This window comes from Bombina bombina, chromosome 1 (genome assembly GCF_027579735.1).
Source record: "Bombina bombina isolate aBomBom1 chromosome 1, aBomBom1.pri, whole genome shotgun sequence".
Classification (NCBI taxonomy): domain Eukaryota; kingdom Metazoa; phylum Chordata; class Amphibia; order Anura; family Bombinatoridae; genus Bombina; species Bombina bombina.
Genome location: NC_069499.1, coordinates 432,400,955 through 432,425,097, shown reverse-complemented (window position 1 = coordinate 432,425,097; position 24,143 = coordinate 432,400,955). Strand labels below are relative to the sequence as shown.

The 24,143-nt window shown below is 36.9% G+C and overlaps 1 protein-coding gene across 1 annotated transcript in view; it reads left to right on the top strand.

Moving 5' to 3' along the window:
* The first annotated feature begins 9,636 nt into the window (after positions 1-9,636).
* SLC38A11 (solute carrier family 38 member 11) overlaps positions 9,637-24,143 on the top strand; it is a 285,424-nt gene continuing 270,917 nt past the window's right edge. The window contains exons 1-3 of the mRNA XM_053712811.1: positions 9,637-9,666; positions 9,768-9,888; positions 10,590-10,664. Coding sequence (XP_053568786.1) covers positions 9,637-9,666; positions 9,768-9,888; positions 10,590-10,664 — 226 coding nt within the window. The remainder of the gene's footprint in view (positions 9,667-9,767; positions 9,889-10,589; positions 10,665-24,143) is intronic.

Genomic DNA, 24,143 nt, shown 5'->3' with positions numbered 1-24,143 from the left:
CCGTCAAACCTACTGCTGTCATCGCCGTCCTCCAAGTGATCTAGCCCGCTCAACAGATTGTGCGCTATAGCCTGTTGTGGCCTAAGGTATATATTCCCTAGCCAGTGATCTCGCGCTCCTTTCTTTATTGATAGCCATCCGCCTGCCTTCCCTGTGTTAGAGATAAAGGCCTTCTGCATTAGACCGGTACTCACACCCTTCAGAATTTCAGTAGGGGATAAGGATATAAAAGGGTAGAGCAATTTTACTGAATACTCATCGCCGATCAGGTCACGGGTAGTACTCGTTTCCCCAGTAGGCAATGTCACATGAAAATCAGCTTCCAATATCCCAGGCTGAGTCGGGTAGCCTTCAGAGTTAGAAATCATGCAACAGTCGACTTCCACAGGAATAAGTGATTCCCTGTCTTGTCCTAGAACATAGTTCTCCGCCATCTTGGGTGCTGTGCAGTCCTCTTTGGCGCGTGTATTTCTGATAAGAGAAGTGAGTTCAGCAAAGTGATTGCCCATCTGTTGATCAAACTTGAAGAGAAGTGCTCGTATTTCTTCCATGATCGTTTAAAGCAGTCACAGATAGCTAATTGTCCTTCCAGCTTCAGGTTACTTACAGCAATGAGAGTCGCTACACATAATACGGAGGCTCTCTCCAGTTAGAGTTGTTAATCTTTGTGTTATTAACTATGTTCAAAGTCAGCTGCGATTCTGGGTCAGTTGTTGGTATCACATAAGTGAATTTAATCGACTTATTGGCAAAAGAGAATACTTTATTGAGCCATGCTCCAGGAGCTCCTCATTTGCCCAATATTTTATTATACACATCAAGTTTTTTCAGTGTGGATACAGACCAGGGTACAATCAGGATGCACTAGAGAGTGTTAAAGAATTGGACCAGCAGACTTTGATTCATAAGCCCGACCATCGTGAAAAGGATAAGAGAATAAGCTTTCACATAACATATACTCCAATAAGTAATACAGTAAAAGAAAAAGTAGTCACAAAGAATTGGAACCTTCTAAATATGATAGCTGATTACCTTTTCAGGACCAACTCACTCTGAGAATGGTGTTTAAAAAAGGAAAAAGCCTACGAAGTGTATTGGTACAAACCAACTATCCAATTGAAAAAAGAACTTGGCTACTAAGACCTAAGGAAGGTTGTTAAAAATGTGGAAATTGTACTACATGCAATACCCTTCTGACTGGGCTTTCGGCATACATCCAGGACGTACATGATAAAGCATCGACATGTACCTCAGATTTTGTTGTATAAATTATAATTTGCACATGTGGGCTATATTATTAGAGGTTAGCGAACCAAAAAAGTGCCATTTGGATAGCCCTGAAGTATGGCCACTCAGAACAGCCAGTGGCATGCCACTTTTTAGAGTTCAGGCATAGCATAGCGATGCTGAAGATGATGCTCATTGATAGGATTCCACCTCTACAAAGAAGAGGGGATAGAAAAGTGGAGCTGCTGAAGAAAGAAAAGTGGAGCTGCTGAAGAAAGAAAGCAGATGAATACACTGGCTCAACACTCTAACTCCCAAGGGATTAAATTCCTATCAGGATTTTTCAATATTTTATTAGAGAATTAGTGGTGTGCTGTCATCACCCACCAAGGAGTGTGCCTAGGTTCCCCATATGAACAGACACCATGGTTGTCCTTAAAACTGGGGTATTCTTGTGTATGTGTCTTAGAACTGGACACACTACAACTGATATGTACATCAAGCTTTTCTCCTGGCAATAAAAATGTGATGTGGGTGCTCCCATGGGGGGGGGGGGGGAATTGCAGTATTATACCTTAAAGCAATCAATCAACTGGACTATAAAGTCTAAGGAAAAATAAACAGTGTGGTCCTTAGGAAGTATATGGGACAGTTCAAATCAGTGCCAACAGAAGGTCACTTATTTAAATTCCACAAAAAAGAACATAATGGTGGTGATGTTATTAATAAGAACTCCTTCCTTGGATAAGACAACAAATGATGGATACTGTTGAATATTCAATGTTGCATGCAAGAAAACACATAAATATGCTACATATACTAAAACACTCTAATACTAGAGTAATCTTTCCAATCTTAAAGGTTGAAATGTAATCTTCTCCTAGTATGCAATTGTATAACCTTAGGCTTTCCGCAGGTTAATGTTATCCAATGAGAACATGGAGCACATTTAAGCACTCTAATAGGTGTATAACATGTGTAAAGTATAATGGTAAAAAAGTGCAGAACACACCCCAATATGTGATTGTATAACCTTAGGTTCTTTGCAGGTTAACGCAGTCCAATGAGAGCATGGGAGGTGTCCGTTTATCCATGAAACACATCTAAGCACTCCCATGGGTGTAGTATATGTGTAAAGCATAATGGTAAATGTGCAGAACACATCCCCATTTGTGATTGTTCAACCTTACGTTTCTTGCTGGTTAAAGGGATTGTAAAGTCCAAATAAAACTTTCATGATTCAGATAGGGCATGTAATTTAAAACTACTTTCTAATTTACTTTTATCATCAAATTTGCTTTGTTATCTTGTTATTCTTAGTTGAAAGCTAAACCTAGGTAGGCTCATATGCTAATTTCTAAGCCCTGGAAGGCCACCTCTTATGTGAATGCATTTGACAGTTTTTCACAGTTAGAGGGCGTTAGTTCATGTGTTTCATATAGATAACATTGTGCTAACGCATGTGAAGTTATTTAAGAGTCAGCACTAATTGCCTGAAATGCAAGGCTGTCAAAAGATCTGACATAAGGAGGCGGTCAGCAGAAGCTTAGATACAAGGTAATCACAGAAGTAAAAACTATCGGCTAGATTACGAGTTTTGTCGGTAAGGCTGTGCGGTGCTAACAATCAGTTTATGCTCACCGCTCACCTACAGACAATGCTGGTATTACGGGTTCTTTTAAACCCGGCGTTAGCCGCAGAAAAGTGAGCGAAGAGCTAAATTTTGCTCCACATCTCACCTCAATACCAGCGCTGCTTACGGTAGCGGTGAGCTGGCTAAACGTGCTCGTGCACGATTTCCCCATAGGAATCAAAGGAGCAGAGCCGGCTGAAAAAAAACCTAACACCTGCAAAAAAGCAGCGTTCAGCTCTTAACACAGCCCCATTGATTCCTATGGGGAAAGAAAATTTACGTTTACACCTCACACCCTAACATGAACCCCGAGTCTAAACACCCCTAATCTTACATTTATTAACCCCTAATCTGCCACCCCCGACATCGCTGACACCTGCATAACATTATTTACTCCTAATCTGCCGCTCCAGACACTGCCTTCACCTACATTATACTTATGAACCCCTAATTTGATGCCCCCAACATTGCTGCAACCTACATTATATTTATTTACCCCTAATCTGCCGCCCACAATGTCGCTGCAACCTAACTACACTTATTAACACCTAATCTGCCGCCCCCAATTAACTACATTATTCCTATTTAAAACTTAATACTTACCTATAAAATAAACCCTAAGCTAGATACAATATAACTAATAGTTACATTGTAGCTAGCTTAGGGTTTATTTTTATTTTACAGGCAACTTTGTATTTATTTTAACTAGGTACAATAGTTATTAAATCGTTATTAACTATTTAATAGCTACCTAGCTAAAATAAATACAAAAGTGCCTGTAAAATAAAACCTGACCTAAGTTACAATAACACCTAACACTACACTACAATTAAATTAATTCCCTACATTAAATTAAATTAATTACAATAAAATAAACTAAAGTACAAAAAACCCCCCACTAAATTACAGAAAATAATAAAATAATTACAAGTTTTTTTAAACTAATTGCACCTAATTTAATCCCCCTAATAAAATAAAAAAGCCCCCCAAAATAATAAAAATCACTACCCTATACTAAATTACAAATAGCCCTTAAAAGGGCCTTTTACGGGGCATTGCCCCAAAGTAATGAGCTCTATTACATGAAAAAAAATACAATACCCCCCCAACATTAAAACCCACCACCCACACACCCAACCCTACTCTAAAACCCACCCAATCCCCCCTTAATTAAACCTAACACTAACTCCTTGAAGATCACCCTACCTTGAGACATCTTCACCCAACCGGGCAGAAGTGGTCCTCCAGACGGGCAGAAGTCTTCATCCAAGCCGGGAAGAAGAGGTCCTCCAGACGGGCAGAAGTCTTCATCCAAACGGCATCTTCTATCTTCATCCATCCGGAGCGGGTCCATCTTCAAGACATCCGACGCGGAGCATCCTCTTCTGTCTTCATCTGACGACTAAATGACGGTACCTTTAAGTGACGTCATCCAAGATGGCGTCCCTTCAATTCCGATTGGCTGATAGAATTCTATCAGCCAATCAGAATTAAGGTAGAAAAAATCCTATTGGCTGATGCAATCAGCCAATAGGATTGAAGTTCAATCCTATTGGCTGATCCAATCAGCCAATAGGATTGAGCTTGCATTCTATTGGCTGTTCCAATCAGCCAATAGAATGCGAGCTCAATCCTATTGGCTGATTGGATCAGCCAATAGGATTTTTTTCTACCTTAATTCCTTTTAAGGGCTATTTGTAATTTAGTATAGGGTAGGGATTTTTATTATTTTGGGGGCTTATTTATTTTATTAGGGGGATTAGATTAGGTGTAATTAGTTTTAAAAACTTTATTATTTTTTGTAATTTAGTGTTTGTTTGTTTTTGTACTTTAGTTTATTTTATTTAATTGTACTTAATTTAATTTAATGTAGGGAATTAATTTAATTATAGTGTAGTGTTAGGTGTAATTGTAACTTAGGTTAGGTTTACTTTACAGGTACTTTTGTATTTATTTTAGCTAGGTAGCTATTAAATAGTTAATAACTATTTAATAACTATTGTACCTAGTTAAAATAAATACAAAGTTGCCTGTAAAATTAAAATAAACCCTGAGATAGCTACAATGTAACTATTAGTTATATTGTAGCTATTTTAGGGTTTATTTTATAGGTAAGAATTTAGTTTTAAATAGGAATTATTTAGTTAATGATAGTAATTTTATTTAGATTTATTTAAATTATATTTAAGTTAGGGGGTTAGGGTTAGGGTTAGACTTAGGTTTAGGGATTAATACATTTTTTAATATAGTGGCGGCAACGTTGGGGATTAGGGGTTAATAAATGTAGGTAGGTGTCAGCGATGTTAGGGACGGCAGATTAGGGTTAATAAAATTGAACTAGTGTTTGCGATGCAGGAGTATGGCGGTCTAGGGGTTAATATATTTATTATAGTGGCGGCGATCTCCGGTTCGGCAGATTAGGGGTTAAAATTTTAAAATTAGTGTTTGCGATGTGGGGGGCCTCGGTTTAGGGGTTAATAGGTAGTTTTTGGGTGTTAGTGTACTTTTATGCACTTTTGTTAAGAGTTTTATGTTACGGCGTTAGCCCATAAAACTCTTAACTACTGACTTTTAAATGCAGTACCAGGCTTGACAGGAGAGGGTCTACTGCTCACTTTTAGGAAGACTCGTAATACCGGCGTTAGGAAAATCCCATTGAAAATATGGCATACGCAATTGACGTAAGTGGATTTGCTGTATTTTAGAGTCGTGGAAAAAAAGTGCAAGACTCGTAATACCAGCGTTTGGAAAAAAGCAGTGTTGGGACCTCTCAACGCTGCTTTTTAAGGCTAACGCAAAACTCGTAATCTAGGGGTATATTAATATAACAGTGTTGGTTATGCAAAAAAAAAATTACAGAGTTAAAAAGTATATTTTAATAACAGTGTTCGTTATGCAAAACTGGGGAATGGTAAATAAAGGGATTATCTATCTTTTTAAACAATAACATTTTTTGCTGTTTACTGTCCCTTTAATGCTGTCCAATGAGAACATGGGAGGTGTCTGTGTAACCATGGATCACATTTAAGCATTCCCATAGGTGCATTACATGTGCAGTGTGCAATGATAAAAGTGCGGAATCATTAGCCTAGTTTACCTGTATAGATTATGATTGACTTGCAAAAAGTCTGCATTTAAACTGAAGGAACCTGTCTGACATTTAAAGGGATAGTACTAAACACCAAAAATGTTATTGTTTAAGAAGATAAATATTCCCTTTATTTACCATTCCCCAATTTTGCATAACGAACACTGTTATTAAAATATACTTTTTAACTCTGTAATTACCTTGTATCTAAGCTTCTGTAGATTGTCTCCTTATCTCAGATCTTTTGACAGACTTGAATTTAAGGTAATTAGTGCTGACTTAAATAACTTCACGTGCGTGAGCACAGTGTTATCTATATGAAACACATTAACTAACGCCCTCTAGATGTGAAAAACAGTCAAATGTTTTCAGATAAGAGGCGGCCTTCAAGGGCTTAGAAATTACCATATGAACCTACCAAGGTTAAGCTTTCAACTAAGAATAACAAGAGAACAAAGCAAATTTGATGATTAAAGTAAATTAGAAAGTTGTTTAAAATGACATGCCCTATCTGAATCATAAAAGTTTAATTTGGACTTTACTATCCCTTTAATACTTGTTCACAGTAGGTAACTATAGTAACAGTTCCATGTGACTCCAATTCACCCAATCAGAAGAGGAATTAATAGTGAACACAGACTGTAGATTCAGTGGCTTAACATTTCAACAGAAAATCACACAGAGAGGGTGTGGGAAGTATAGAAAGTGCTCATTTTAGGAGGAATTTAATGATACAACAATAGTGAGAGTAAGTTATGAAACATCTAAGTGAAAACAAATTGCTAAAAACAGTATTATATGTAAAATGTGTGCAAAGGAAATTTATAATCCAGTCTGATACTTTTTTAATTGTTTTATTTAGCTTTGGTTTGCAAATGTTACTATTGACAGGTGTATATCATCACAAAGTAAGGGTATATATGTAGCAAGTGTGACGTTGTTTGTTAGGCAGTCTTGGGGAAAGTCTTGAAAAAGGCATTGAGTGCATGAAACATGACATATATATCCTATATAATAAAAGGCCAAGTGTGTTTGTCCAAAGCTGTCATGAGCAGTAGAGACTGCGCGCGAGGACAAACACACCTGGCCTTCCAACTGACCTGGTGTCGTGTGGTGGAGTGGGCGTGGCTGGGAGGGTAGGGAGTGGGCATGGCCGGACGGGTGTGACGTGTGTGTGGCCGGCGGGTGCAACGTGGGCATGGCCGGCGGGTGCTACGTGGGCATGACCGGGCATGACATGGGCGGGCCCGGGCATAATGCGGGAGGGGCCAGGCGGGCCAGATGCCGAGAGACAGAGAGCAGAAGAGGGTGGATAGAGAGAGCAGAAGAGGGGGATAGAGAGAGGGAGAGAGAGACAGCAAAAGAGAGAGGGGGAGAGAGACAGCAAAAGAGAGAGGGGGAGAGAGACAGCAAAAGAGAGGGGGGAGAGAGACAGCAAAAGAGAGGGGGAGAGAGGGCAAAAGAGAGGGGGGAGAGCGCAAAATAGAGGGGGGAGAGAGCGCAAAAGAGAGGGGGAGAGTGCGCAAAAGAGAGGGGGGAGAGTGTGCAAAAGAGAGGGGAAGAGTGTGCAAAAGAGAGGGGAAAGAGAGCACAAAAGAGAGGGGGAGAGTGCACAAAAGAGAGGGGGGAGAGAGAGCAAAAGAGAGGGGGGAGAGAACGCAAAAGAGAGGGGGAGAGAGCACAAAAGAGGGGGGAGAGAGCGCAAAAGAGAGGGGGGAGAGAGCACAAAAGAGAGGGGGAGAGAGCGCAAAAGAGAGGGGGGAGAGAGCGCAAAAGAGAGGGGGAGAGAGCACAAGAGAGAGGGGGGAGAGAGCACAAAAGAGAGGGGGAGAGAGAGCAAAAGAGAGGGGTGAGAGAGAAGGCAAAAGAAAGGGAGAGAGACAGCAAAAGAGGGGTAGAGAGAGCAAAAGAGAGGGGGAGAGAGAGAGCGCAAAAGAGAGGGGGAGAGAGAGCGCACAAAAGAGGGGGGAGAGAGAGAGTGCAAAAGAGAGAGAGAATGCAAAAGAGAGGGGGTTGAGAGAGCGTAAAAGAGAGGGGGAGAGAGAGGGCAAAAGAGAGGGGGAGAGAGAGCAAAAGAGAGGGGGAGAGAAAGCAAAAGAGGGGGGAAGAGAGGGAGCAAAAGAGAGGGGAGGAGAGAGCACAAAAGAGAGGGGGAGAAAGAGCACAAAAGAGAGGAGGAGAGAGAGAGAGCGCAAAAGAGGGGGAGAGAGAGCACAAAAGAGAGGGGAGAGAGAGCGTACAAAAGAGGGAGAGAGAGAAAAAGAGAGGGGGAGAGAGAGCAAAAGAGAGGGGGAGAGAAAGCAAAAGAGAGGGGGAGAGAGAGGGAGCAAAAGAGAGGGGGAGAGAGAGGGAGCAAAAGAGAGGGGGGAGAGAGAGAGCAAAAGAGAGGTGGAGCGAGAAAGAATGCAAAAGAGAGGGGGAGAGAGCGCAAAAGAGATGGGGAGAGAGAGCACAAAAGAGAGGGGGTGAGAGAGCAAAAAAGAGGGGGAGAGAGAGCAAGGGGTGGGACCGCTGTACTGCAAAAAATGGCCCGTGTGAACGGGCTTTAGGACTAGTATATATATATATATATATATATATATACACACACACACAAGTTCCAATAATTGCACTCTCTGCATTTAATCCACAGCAACTTTAATGTGTGACGTGAAGGGGCATTCACCCCTTCCTCAGACTGAGGAAAAGATGAATGCCCCGAAACGTCACACATTAAAGTTGCTGTGGTTTAAATCCAGAAAGTGCCATTATTGGAACTTGTATATTGTGGCATTTGCACCCTGGTATTTGTCTTTTCAGCGAGTGGGAGTGCACCTTCTACCTAATTGAAATTTATATATATATACTGTATATATATATATATATATATATATATATATATATATATATATATATATATACAGTATATATATACACATATACATATATATATATACACACACACACACACAAAATAATATATTAAAATAAAGTTTTTCACTCATTTATACATATCAAATGCAAAATCAAGGTTTATTATTGAAACAAATGTTTTAAATGCTGTATGGAAGCTTAACTAGAAAAAAATGAATCTATATTGCTTTGCCAGGAGCTCTTACTGTAGCTCCAAATGGCTCCAAACCTTATCCACCGCTTACACACACATATGTAGATTGTAAGCTTTATGGGACAAAACTCTCTTTTTTGTTTTGTTACGTCTATTTTATGCATCTTTCTTATGATGAACCCTTGTGTACCACTATCATATACCTAGTGCTAGAGAATTATGAAACACTTTGTAAATAAATGATAATAATTTGTACCACACATTCAAATAATCTGTTACTTAACCATCATTGCTTCACTGATATTTATTATAAACATTTTTTGTTTATCTTTGACAAGGAGGGATTACTTTATTGCCACGTCACTCTATTAAATTACTTAACTCATTTATATGTCCCTGACATTTTTATGTTTCATATGCATCTTCCTCATTGGCTGTTTTATCATCAAATTCTGTGCAACAAATGAGCCCTTCAGGGCAAAACCATGTAAACTGACAGATTGACCAGAAACACTCTGTTTATTCCACAGCTCCCCCTCAGCTCTCTGTCACTCTACTTTAAACTTTTGGCAAGTACATTAACAGAAAGTGTGAATTACATTATTTTAAAATATAACTCTTGAACAAATAAAACCTAGCAGAATGGAGATCACTGAGCTACAAGGCAACTGGGTAATACAAGTATAATTACTTACTTATTACTTATGATTTTGCTTTTTAACATGGTAGATAAAGGAACTTTACATGCTCATCATTTTGTATGGTTCTCCTAGATAGAAATGGATGATAAGCAGTTGCTTGTGGAAAACAACAAAGAGGAACGAAAACTTAACAAAAACATATGCCTGGCTGGCTTTAATACAATCAACGCTATCCTTGGTACAGGAATGATAGGTAAGTTTGCCAATATTATCATTATTTCTAATACATGACGGTTAACAAACCTGTGTAAAAGCAGGTCATATATAAGATATATATTTTAATAACAGGATAGAAAATATATCTTTTACATATTGTTGAATAAAAAGTGTATAAAATATATATTTTTTACAAATTATTGGTAAAAATACTATTAAAATGTATGAAACATACTAAGGATGCTGTTTAAGTTATGCTACTATCTGGTGTGAAGGATTAAAAAAAAAGAAAATGATACAGAGCTTTATGTAAATAATAACCTTAACATATACCCAATATCACTTTTCTGGCAAATAAAATGTGTCTTTCTTTATGGGATATATAATAAAGGATAAAATCTACCTTTTAACTACATTTTTGTAAATATATAATTTAATTCTATCCGTTCAGTTTCACTGTGAGTTACATTTCTTTATTTATTATACAATAGAGAGACCTTTAGAAAATAGAAAACAATTTCTTAATTTAGGCAAAAACATGACCTCAGTGATGGTATAAATTAAAAAGGGAAAATCTAAGTAAAGTGAATGTCTTACAGTACATGATTTATCCAGGAACACATCTAACAATGTTCTTTAATAAAAAGCTATTAATAAGGTAAAAATATTATTTTACGTATTGAAATAATCCAAAAACCAGCTGGTTACCAGAAATGTGTTTCTAAATATTTTTCTCAGGGTTACCATATTCAATGAAGCTGGCTGGATTTCCTCTGGGGTTGTTACTTTTGCTTGGAATAGCATATATCACTGGTAGGTATCAGTTTTTTGGTTGAATCATATTATTGTATTGAATATTCATGGGGTAAATTATATATGAAGCTATAAAGACATTTACCTTAAGCAACTCACATCAGTGCCAAATGCAAAGATGTCATCTCCACACTTAGTATACGTTTTTAAAATTATATAGAACAATATTGATAAATGATGCCGTTCCTAAAGTTCTCACACTTGGTCATGACCTACTTTAATCTGCTTCTAAACAGAGATGTGCAGTCATAATTGTCTTCCAGTGCACTGAATTACTGATATCAAGGATTTAAACTCAAACAGATATACAAATATGTGTGAAGCTTATTCTATTGTAAACAAAATACTTGGCATGTCATAATAGAAAATGTATCATTTAATCACAACTGACTCTTACTGACTTTTCCCCTGTATGATAGAGCTTATATTTACAGAAAAGAAAAATATGTCAGTGCTTTTTGTTTATGTTCCTTTGTTAAGTAGATTTATGCTGTACTGGAATATTTAAGTGGCATCAAATATTTAAAGGGACAGTAAAGTCAAAATGAAACTAATGATTCACATAGAGCATGCTATTTTAAATAACTTTAGAATTCACTTATATTATCAAAATGTGTTTTGTTCTCTCGGTACACTTTGTTAAAGAGTAAATCTATGTAGGCTGATAGGAGCGTGCATGTATCTATAGCAGTCTATGGCAGCAGTGTGTGCAACTATGTATATATATTGCTATAAACAATGTTGCAACCACAGTTGCCACATGGCTAAAGACATATGCATGCTCCTGAGCTCACCTAGGATTATTATTTAACAAAGGATATCAAGAGAACTATACAAAGATAAAGCTACTGTATCAACCTTGTGGAGGGAATAACATACACAAATAATCAATTGGTCATATATGACGCCAGCAGTGAAAGCAAAATGGGACAAATCTTCTGATAACAAATGTTGTAAATGCAGTCTGCCAGCACCTGACCTATATCATTACTTATGGAGCTGTCCCAAAGATAAAACATTTTGGAACATGACTAATAATAGCATAAACAAAATAAATAAAACACATATAAAATTACAGGACGAGCATATTCTGTTCCTTCATGGAGAAACCATACCCCAAGTAAATAATACGTTTGTAAACACGGTCATTTTGATAGGTAGATCTCTAATCTTAATACATTGCAAGTCTAAGAAGAGTCCAAAGATGGTAGAGTGCACTAAAAAAATTACGCGCAATTAATAGTGGAGCAATTCTATACTTCTATAAACTCCGAAAGCAAAATTAAAACTTTTTTTGGTAAATGGAAAAGACTTATACAATCATATCCCAGAGAAATACAAATGTTGTTAATTTTCCCACTCAGGGGGTCGGAGTTCTTGTTAAATGCAATAGAAAGAAATGAATATCCCAAAGTTATACTATGAAATTAACCTTTTACCTCTTTATTTTTTCTCTTAAACCCACAAAAGTACAAAGATTTTTCCTTTTTCATTTCTGTTGATAAAACAGTAATGATTTATGCTGAAAAGAATAATTGTGATTATGCCTGTATGTCATGAGGTTATGTTTTGTTATTTGAATTAAAATACCAACGTGCTATATGTGCCTTTATTTGCGGGATAATAATGTTCTATAATGTTGTCAATGTGGCATTTATTATTGTTTGTGATTAGACTATAATTTCAAAATTGTCCTGTGTGACGTAAACACAATGTATTATATCCAAGGCTATACCTCGTTGGTTTTAAATAAATAAATAAAAAACACTAATCAAAATTGATAATAGATGTAAACAGGAAAGTTTTTTTAAAGTGTCCTGCTCAATTTAATCCATTAAAGTTTAATTTTGACTACTGCCCCTTTAACATTTATAACATTTTCTTCATTCTCTTGGTATCCTTTGTTGAATGAGCAGAAATGCACTACTGGGAGCTACCTGAACACATTGGGCCAGTCAGTCACAAGAGGCTATAGTCATTAATCGTATATTAACGAATAAAATGAATAACGAAAAAGCTGGTGTTTTTTGCATTCGTTGCAAAACAAATCCACATCTTTAATTAATATAATGGTTAGGGTTAAGATTAATAAATAAAATACAAAAATAAACCTTGTAATAATACACAAAGAAATCAATAATAAAAAAAAAAAAATGTTTTAAAGTGCAAAAATATGGATATATACAGTCCAGGGGCTTCTTAATTGTATTCTTAAAGAGATACTGAACCCATTTTTTTTCTTTTATTATTCAGATACAGCATGCAATTTTAGGCAACTTTCTAATTTTCTTATTTTAACAATTTGTCTTCTTTCTCTTGGTATCTTTATTTTAAAATGCATGTATGTAAGCTTACAAGCCAGCCCATCTTTGATTCAGCACCTGGGTACAGCTTGCTGATTGATGGCTAAATGTACCCATCAATCAGCAAGCGTTATCCAGGGTCCTGAAACAAAAATGGTCCGGCTCGTAAGCTTACCTTCTTGCTTTTTCAAATAAAGAGACCAGGAGAACAAAGAAAAATTGATAAGGAGTAAATTAGAAAGTTGCTTAAAATTGCATGCTCTATCTGAATCATGAAAGAATAAAAATTGGGTTCAGTATCCCTTTAAAAGGAAGTAAAAGAAATCACAATGGTGAAGTCCTGTATAAAATCCTAAGGTATAAAAAAATGAAGCCGTACTCACACATGCAAGAGCTATGACTAAGCTCTTATTTAAAAGTCCATGTAAATTCAAAGTACTGCAGAAAGACATATTGAACTCATAAATGTATAATAAAAGTATGTATTAAAAAAAGTCACTACAAGACATTATCATAGAACAAACCAAACTAAACAACAAACCGCCAAAGCAAATAGCGGCTGCCGAAGACGGTATACATCTCAAGAAGTGTCCCAACCCTCCTTGTGACGTAAGAGTTTAATAGTCCTATCACCTCTGACGTACATTTCACTGGGATACCCCCGGCTTTTTCAAGGATGACGTCCATTATCCTTTACTTACTTTTACAGGGATATGAAACCCATTTTTTCTTTCATCATTCAGCTAGAACATACCATTTTAATCAACTTTCAAATTTACTCCTATTATCAATGCCACCAATCAGCATTGATAATAAAAAATGGGCTGTCTCCTAAGCTTACATTCAAATAAAGATACCAAGAGAATGAAGAACAATTGCTAATAGGAATAAATGATAAAGTTGCTTAAAATTACATGCTCTATCTGAATCATGAAATAAAAACATTGGATTTCATATACCTTTAAAGCCCAAGCTCTACAATTATTGGTTGACGGTAATCCTCCTTATCAACTTTTCAGTCCGGATATCGTTTCGAAAAGCTCCTACATATATCTTATAAGGGACTTGATGTTATGAAAAAAAGGCTTGTGCGGTTAGATGATGGTAGCAGTAATTGACATATACATGGGCATATATATAAAACTGTTGTGAAAATGGTTATTGTATAAATCCCAAATAAAATGTTAATCACAATATTAAAATCCTTTGAATCTTAATTTTCCAAATAATTTAATAAATTGAAAACTTAGAAATGTATTGTTTAAATTCTACTAAATATTGGCCAGCCTTGAATCGAACCTCTAACCATTCGAAAAAATTCGAAAAAATTATTGCAAAGCCAGTTACTTCTGTACATTAATGAAAAGGGGATTAAGGAAACATATCTTTTAAAACCCTGTGTTAAAAATATGTAACTCTGCGCTACTAAAATGTGGCTAAATTAGTTACAGATTTACCCTTTTAGGGAGGTATATGGACTCCCCTGTTTTATACTGTGTTTTAAGTTACTATTCTACATAGCAAATATCTTTATACCTTCACTTCTTCACTGTCTGAAAATATGTAACTACAAAGTAGTACTCTGGCTTTATATATAAACCCCTTAAGGACCAGGCATTTCAGACTAAAACTTCCCCAAAAGACAAGAACATTTTAACCTCTCTACATTTAAACAAAAATAGAGCCTTGATTTTTTTTTTATTTAACCTATCAAAACTATATATATATTTTTTTAGTAGGCAATACAAAGTATTGATCTAGGCCCATAATGGTATATTTCATGCCACCATAAAAAAAAACCATTAACTTTTTCACAAACGTATGGTTTCTCACTGAAATAATTTACAAACAGCTTGTGAAATCATGGCACAAATGGTTGTAAAAGCTTCTCTGGTATCCCCTTTGTTCATAAATAGCAGACATATATGGCTTTGCCATTGCTTTTTGGTTATTAGAAGACCGCTAATTGCAGCTGCGCACCACACTTTTATTATTCCCAGCAGTGAAGGGGTTAATCAGGTAGCGTGTAAGGTTAATTTTAGCATTAGTGTAGAGATTACCCTTCCACCTGACACTTCCCACCCCTGGTCCCTACCTGATCCCTCTTAAACAGCTCTCTTCCCTCCCCCACCCCCCACTGGTCACCCCCATCTTAAGTACTGGCAGACAGTCTGTCAGTATGCAGTTTTAGACCTTTTTTTTTTAATTATTTTGTTATTATTATTATTTTCTTCAGTGTAGGATTACCCCCTTACCTTCTCCAGATCACACTATGAATAATCATTTTCACACTGTGAAAGGGAATCATGGATGAAACTAGGTTTCAGTGTATCTATATAACAACAATCTGGTGTATTTTTTATATCAAAATAATAGAATTTAATTCTGAAAAAAGAATGTTGGGGGGAAGGAATATCCCATTAAACCCCTTGAGAAAAATGGGCATGTGTAGTGTACATACTGAATGGAAAATAGGGCTGGTGATCAAATTTTTCCAGGGCTGCTGAATGCATTAAAGGATGAAACTGAAACTTCAGCACAAAATTGGGAAATCTGCTGCCATCCATCCCCCCCCCCACTCCTAACAATTTTCATTTCACATCTTATATGTATATAATATATAAACACATATAAAGGTTTGAATTAATACTCTGCCATATAAGTAATTGTGCACATATTTTTTATTATGGTTAAAGTTAAATGACATCAGAAGGCAAGGGGGTTAATAGCAGGGGGTAAAGATTATTGTGCTGGGGGTTATAGCATTTAGAGGCTTAAAGGGACATGAAACCCAAAATGTTCTTTCTTGATTCAGATAGAGAATACAATTTAAAAAAGTTTTCAATTTACTTCCATTTTCAAATTTGCTTTGTCCGCATGTTATCCTTTGTTAAAGAGATATCCAGATAGGTAGCGTGCACATGTCTGGAGCACTACATGACAGGAAATAGTGCTGCATCTAGTGCTCTTGCTAATGTGTAACATTGTTGCAAAACTGCTGCCATTTAGTGCTACAGACACATGCACGCTCTTGAGCTTACCTTACCTACTTTTCAACAAAGGATAACAAGAAAACAAAGAAAATGTGATAATTGAAGTAAATTGGAAATTTGTTTAAAACTGCATGTTCTATCTGAATCATGAAGATTTTTTTTAATTTTATGGCCTTTTAATATGGGGGGGGGGGGGGTAGGATTGTGTTGAAGTTATGGCAGTTAAGATGTTAAAGTGGGGGAGAGCTTTGTGTGGAGGTTATGGTGGTTAGGGTGTTAGTAGGGAGGTTGAATTTTTGCTTTGACGGTTATGGTAGTTAGAGAGTTAAGAGCAGGGGGGAGTTGGGGTTATAGGGTTGATAAGGTGGTTAATAGCAGGGAGGATTTTTCCTTTGGGGCTTATGGCAGTTGAATAGGGGGTAATCTTAGGTTTAATCGATGGATTTAGAAGGGGGGAGGGTTGATAAGGATGAGGAATACGGAGTTAAGGATTTTATTGTGGAGTAGAAGTCAATAGGGGTTGGTTTAATACCACCAGAGATTATGGTGTTTTAAGATTTTCAAGTGTGACCAGAGGCAGCAGTTAGGGAAATGTTTTATTTTTTATTTTATTTTTGTGCCAGCCCTAGACATTATGCTAGCATAACCTTCTCTGTGCTTTCACAATATACGCCACTCATGAAATTATCAGTAAGCTCACTAATATAACTGGTACTTGTTATTTGCAAGCAAAAATGTAAGCAGTATAGATTTAGTGTAATAATTTGTAGTGCTTCATATTGCTTGTATTTGTGCGTTCCTCTAGATTTTAGTTAAAAAAAAAAAAAAATTAAGTTAGGAAATATAACACATATATGAGCTTACATTCATATTTTTCATTTTTATCTAATTGTAGCACATTGATGCAATCCTCTGGATGGAACAGGGGGTCAATCCGATATAAATCGTCGCCCGCAAAAGCCGGCGACGCCAATATTTGCGCGGGTTTGGTATCACATATACGGCGTAACCTAGAAGTTACGCCCGTATATTTCTGCCGTCGCCCGCAGTTTTTTGGGCCATAGGCAGGTATACCAAACCCGCGCAGTTTGGTATCCAATATGCAGCGTAAGGACTTACGTGGCGAAAATGGAGAAAACTTACTCCATTTTCACCTCGCCACAAAAAGCAGCCGTAAGAAGCCTTACGCTGACTATTGGAGCCCCGTAACTTCCTAAACTGGCTGCCAAAATAAACCTAACACCTAACGCATGCGCAATGTCTATCTCCCTGTCAACCGCGATCTGCTAAAATAAACCTAACACCTAACGCATGCGCAATGTCTATCTCCCTGTCAACCGCGATCCCCCCCCCCCCCCGAAATCCCTAATAAAGTTATTACCCCCTAAACCGCCGCTCCCGGACCCCGCCGCCATCTACATAAACTAACCCCCTACTGTGAGCCTCTAAAACCGCCGCCATCTACCTTATCTATCCCCTAATCTGACCCCTTACACCGCCGCCACCTATATAAAAATTATTAACCCCTAATCTAATCCCCCTATACCGCCGCCAGCTATATTAATATTATTAACCCCTAATGTAAGCCCCTTACACCGCCGCCATCTCTATTAAAATTATTAACCCCTAATTTAATCTACCTACCCCGCCGCCAGCTATATTATCTATATTAACCCTAAGTATATTATAGTTAATATAGTTATTACATTATATATATTAACTATATTAACCCTAATTATATTAGGGTTAATATAGTTACTATAGTATTTATATTAACTATATTAACTCTATCTAACCCTAACACCCCTAACTAAATTTATATTAAATTAATCTAATTCATTTATAAACTAAAATATTCCTATTTAAATCTAAATACTTACCTATAAAACAAACCCTAAGATAGCTACAATATAATTAATAATTACATTGTAGCTATGTTAGGGTTAATATTTATTTTACAGGTAAATTGTTAATTATTTTAACTAGGTATAATAGATATTAAATAGTTATTAACTATTTAATATCTACCTAGTTAAAATAATTACCCAATTACCTGTAAAATAAATCCTAACCTAAGTTACAAATACACCTACACTATCAATAAATTTAATAAACTACAAACATCTATCTAAAAATACAATTAAATTAACTAAACTAAATTACAAAAAAAAACAAACACTAAATTACAAAAAATAAAAAAAAGATTACAAGATATTTAAGCTAATTACACCTATTCTAAGCCCCCTAATAAAATAATTTTCCCCCAAAATAAAAAAAATTCCCTGCCCTATTCTAAATTAAACAAATTTCAAAGCTCTTTACCTTACCAGCCCTTAAAAGGGCCTTTTGTGGGGCATGCCCCAAAGAATTCAGCTCTTTTGCATACAACAAATACAATCCCCCCCCCCCCCATTACAACCCACCACCCACATACCCCTATTCTAAAACCACCCAAACCCCCCTTAAAAAAGCCTAACACTACCCCCCTGAAGATCTCCCTACCTTGTCTTCACCACACCGGGCCGAACTCCTGATCCGATCCGGGCGATGTCTTCCTCCAAGCGGCAAAGAAGAATTCTTCCTCCGGCGATGTCTTCCTTCAAGCGGCAAAGAAGAATTCTTCCTCCGGCGACGTCTTCCTCCAAGCGGCAGCAAAGTCTTCATTCTTCCGGCGGCATCTTCAATCTTCTTTCTTCGCTCCGCCGCCGCGGAGCATCCATCCTGGCCGACTGCTGTACTTGGAATGAGGTACCTTTAAATGACGTCATCCAAGATGGCGTCCGCCGAATTCCGAAGTTTAGAAAAATCTGATTGGCTGATTGAATCAGCCAATCAGATTCAAGTTCAATCCGATTGGCTGATCCGAACAGCCAATCAGATTGAGCTCGCATTCTATTGGCTGATCGGAACAGCCAATAGAATGCGAGCTCAATCTGATTGGCTGATTGGATCAGCCAATCGGATTGAACTTGAATCTGATTGGCTGATTCAATCAGCCAATCAGATTTTTCTAACTTAATTCCGATTGGCTGATAGAATCCTATCAGCCAATCGGAATTCGGCGGACGCCATCTTGGATGACGTCATTTAAAGGTACCTCATTCCAAGTACAGCAGTCGGCCAGGATGGATGCTCCGCGGCGGCGGAGCAAAGAAAGAAGATTGAAGATGCCGCCGGAAGAATGAAGACTTTGCTGCCGCTTGGAGGAAGACGTCGCTGGAGGAAGAATTCTTCTTTGCCGCTTGGAGGAAGACATCGCCGGAGGAAGAATTCTTCTTTGCCGCTTGGAGGAAGACATCGCCCGGATCGGATCAGGAGTTCGGCCCGGTGTGGTGAAGACAAGGTAGGGAGATCTTCAGGGGGGTAGTGTTAGGCTTTTTTAAGGGGGGTTTGGGTGGTTTTAGAATAGGGGTATGTGGGTGGTGGGTTGTAATGGGGGGGGGATTGTATTTGTTGTATGCAAAAGAGCTGAATTCTTTGGGGCATGCCCCACAAAAGGCCCTTTTAAGGGCTGGTAAGGTAAAGAGCTTTGAAATTTGTTTAATTTAGAATAGGGCAGGGAATTTTTTTTATTTTGGGGGTTTATTATTTTATTAGGGGGCTTAGAATAGGTGTAATTAGCTTAAATATCTTGTAATCTTTTTTTTATTTTTTGTAATTTAGTGTTTGTTTGTTTTTGTAATTTAGTTTAGTTAATTTAATTGTATTTTTAGATAGATGTTTGTAGTTTATTAAATTTATTGATAGTGTAGGTGTATTTGTAACTTAGGTTAGGATTTATTTTACAGGTAATTGGGTAATTATTTTAACTAGGTAGATATTAAATAGTTAATAACTATTTAATATCTATTATACCTAGTTAAAATAATTAACAATTTACCTGTAAAATAAATATTAACCCTAACATAGCTACAATGTAATTATTAATTATATTGTAGCTATCTTAGGGTTTATTTTATAGGTAAGTATTTAGATTTAAATAGGAATATTTTAGTTTATAAATGAATTAGATTAATTTAATATAAATTTAGTTAGGGGTGTTAGGGTTAGATAGAGTTAATATAGTTAATATAAATACTATAGTAACTATATTAACTATATTAACCCTAATATAATTAGGGTTAATATAGTTAATATATATAATGTAATACCTATATTAACTATAATATACTTAGGGTTAATATAGATAATATAGCTGGCGGCGGGGGTAGGTAGATTAAATTAGGGGTTAATCATTTTAATAGAGATGGCGGCGGTGTAAGGGGCTTACATTAGGGGTTAATAATTTTAATATAGATGGCGGCGGTGTTAGGGGCTCACTTTAGGGGGTTATAGATATAATATAGCTGGCGGCGGGGTACGGGAGCGGCGGTTTAGGGGTTAATAACTTTATTAGGTTGCGGCGGGGTACGGGAGCGGCGGTTTAGGGGTTAATAGCTTTTTTATTGTTAGGATAGTGAGGGGGGATAGCGGATAGAGGGTTAGACAGTGCGGGCTATGTTAGGGAGGCGTGTTAGACAGTGCGGGCTATGTTAGGGAGGCGTGTTAGACAGTGCGGGCTATGTTAGGGAGGCGTGTTAGACAGTGCGGGTGTTTTAGACTTTAGTCAGGTTTTATAGGCGCCGGCAGTTTCTAACGTGCCGCAAGTCACTGGCGACGCCAGAAATTTGTACTTACGCAGATTTCTGGACATCGCTGGTTTATCCGACTTACGGCACGTTAGCATCTGACGGCGACTTATATGGGATAGCTCGAGTTGCGAGCTGAAACTGCGGGCGACGCCGGTTCCCTCGCTTGCGCCGCAAACTGCGATCTATATCGGATCGCGCCCCAGGTATATAAACTCATTTCACATCTGTTTAAGGTGCCAAAAAAGCAAAACAAGTTGAATTCAGCTACTCTGAGCTATACTACAGCCTTGTGATGGTTCTTCTGGAGGTCTGACAGTTGTATATACACCTATCAGCATCTCTGTATACTTATTACATGCCCCCTGAGCAATCTTTGAACATTCATATTAAAGGTATAGGAAAGTCAAAATTAAACATGCATGATTAAATAGAGCATGATATTTTAAGACACTTTTAAATTATCTTATTATTAAATTTACTTTCATCTCTTGATATCTTTTGTTGCAAAGAATATGCACATATCCAACATTACTGTTGCTAGTTAATTATTGGTAATTAGTGGCTGCACCAAAGTTTCTGTTGTCATTGACTCATCTGATGTGGTCAGCTAGCTCCCAGTAGCACATTGCTTATCTAAAGCTGACATGGCCTATGTGTTTAGAGCATTTTGCTTTGGCACTTTTATATCTATTTAAATGAAGCATTTTATTAAAACAAATATGTTAAAAAGTTGTTAGAATCATTATGATGGGGCAAAATAGTCCCTTTTATATTATTTTAAATGTATCACTTATTATCTTGTCATTATATTTGCCTTCATCAAATATCAAATACCAGCAATAATAGAACATTCACTTTGGGCTAGATTACAAGTGGAGCGCTAAATTTGCCTGTTTGCGGGAGCGCAATAATTAACCAGCCATTACAAGTGGCTGGTAATTGCTACCGCAAGTTTCTGGTAGCAAATAGCCCTCTGAAAATTAACCAGAGATTAGATCTCTAGTTAATTTTTAAAAGTGCCCCAAATGCCCTCAAAATAGAGGCCATTGTAGTTTTTTATTTTTAAAAAATTTTGTTTTTTTTTTAATAAAAAAATGCACTAGGCAGTTTTGGGGTTTTATAGTTGGTGGGAGTGGGGTGTTAGAAAAAAAAAACGGCACTGAAAAGTACCTTTACATTGCAGTCTATGGGAACTGTGTGTTCCTATAGACCGCAATGTAAATATATATGTATATGATTATGTACACATAATAATATACACATATTAACACATAAATATATATATTTATATACAAATATATTTAAAAAATGCTGCCCATCGCTGCACTACATACCTCCTTTACTGCACGAGGTTCTGATGCCGTCTGTGATGGCATCAGAACGAGGCTCCCATAGGAGCCTATGGAAATGCACTCTCTTGAGCACAATGTTTCCTAGCAATGCGAACGCGAGCTCACGTTCGCATTGCAATTAACTTGTAATACCAGCACACATTATTGTGCGCTGGTATAAAAAAGTAGAGCACTAATATCGCTTGCATGCAAGCAATATTTAGCGCTCCACTTGTAATCTGGCCTTTTAATTCTAGGAATAATATTCAGCTGCAAGTATAGTTGTAACAGAAAGGGATTTTATTTGGAAACTAACAGGTTAATAAATCACATTTTCAAAATGTAACTGGTAACATTGTATGTTAAGAAACAGGAAAACATCTTAGTTGTCAAACTGCAATTGATAATGTTCTTCCTGTTTTGCTATCTGTTATATCGTTAGCAGTTTTTATTTACAATATATTACATTTCAAAATGGGTACACAGACTTTATCAACTTATTTAGAAACTGTGTTATTGCTTAAGGGTAAATTCAGCTAGATATGTTACCACACAAACATTCTACTAGAAATTATTCTCCTATAAATACGTTAGTTGAACAGATAGACTGTTTTTTTTTCATCTGGATGCCCTCAAGATACAGGACTCAGAGACAATGCCAGATAGAACTGTTTGTTGAAAGGGTTTTAATTTGTGACTGTTCTATCTCAAACTATAGACAAAATATTCTTAGATGTTTTTGTTTTGTCAGCAGATATAAAGCGTGTTTTGGAGAAAGCAAAATATATGAAACAGCAACAATAGAAATATTTTATAGGAATAATTTATGAAAGATTATTAAAAAAAAGTAGACTAAGTGGTAGATTTAGTAAGCTGCATTTGCAGCTTTTTGGGCTATGTGGAGTAGGTTCACATGAGTTGCCCCATGTTTAAGAAGCAGAAACTGCTTATTTTTCCTGTCTGCCACCTCAGAGTTGGCGAGATAAATTGCTCACAACACTCGCTTGTTCGGGGTTATTGACATGCCATTCTCTAGTGCAATTGGCTAAGCCAGAGCAGGGTGTGGCATTGCACTATAAACCTCTTGTGCAAGGTTAAATTTCGCTGAGCGAACCTGTCCACCTGCAAGGATGGTAAATTTTGCCCTAAATACTTAAAATACAAAATTTAGCTAGCGGTCCAACTATGGAGCAAAGGATAAATATATGGAAGTACACAAATATTGTAAATAAATATATATTTAATATACAAAATGTCATTAAAAAATGCGCTTATATACATGTACAATATAGGTACATCCCCCTAGATAGCGAATACAAATAAAATGTCTATAGGAAAAGGTAACTTTAGAGTATTACAGATAAGATGTGAAATTGTGTGTCAGTTCACTTCCATAAAAACAATTGCGGTGAAATCACGTGATCGGAGTTCTCCAATGCCTCATAGGCTAATACACTCACGTGATGGGATGTTCAAATCCTGTCGGCCGTTGCAATGTATCCTGAGGCATTCAGTGCACTGATAGTGTAGCAAACTATGTTGCCATGGAAACAATACGATCGGCTTTGAAGCAAATATCTGTGCTTTTGGTTCCAATGATAAATCCTCTGGAGAAATGTCACTGTTCTCTGAAAATACATGTTGCTTAGCTATTCTATGTTACTTATCAAACTGTCTACATTTTTAAACTTTTTTGTAAATCGGTTTGACTAAACAATAAAAAAACCAGTGAATTAACCCCATTAAATTAAATGGATGTCAAACACTGTGAGGCTTTAAGGCTGGAGACTGGAAAAAAACAGGGGTATGAGTTAAAAATCCCATAGACTTAACATTGGAGATTTAGGCACGATTATCTGGGAATCTGCTGCATGAATTTGTTTGAAACTTGGTATTTGAATAGATCATGTGATAAGGGTCTCTCATTACATTGGGTGAACATTTGTGTGATTAGTAGTTTTTGAGATATTTTGAGTTATTTTAAACTAAAATTGAAGATGGCGCCATAAGCACTTTTTTGCACGTGCATGTTTTATTGTTTTTGTAAATGCTGATTCTTTGTGTCTGGTAAGTGTAAGGTGAGAGTGGATTTGTATTAGAAATTCGAGTTTTGAAATGCTCAGATCTTTGGAGGGGAATGACATACTGTATGTTGTTGAGATTTGGCATTTAGATCCGGACTGTGAATCAGTAAAAAAAAAAGGAAAATGTCAGGTGATTT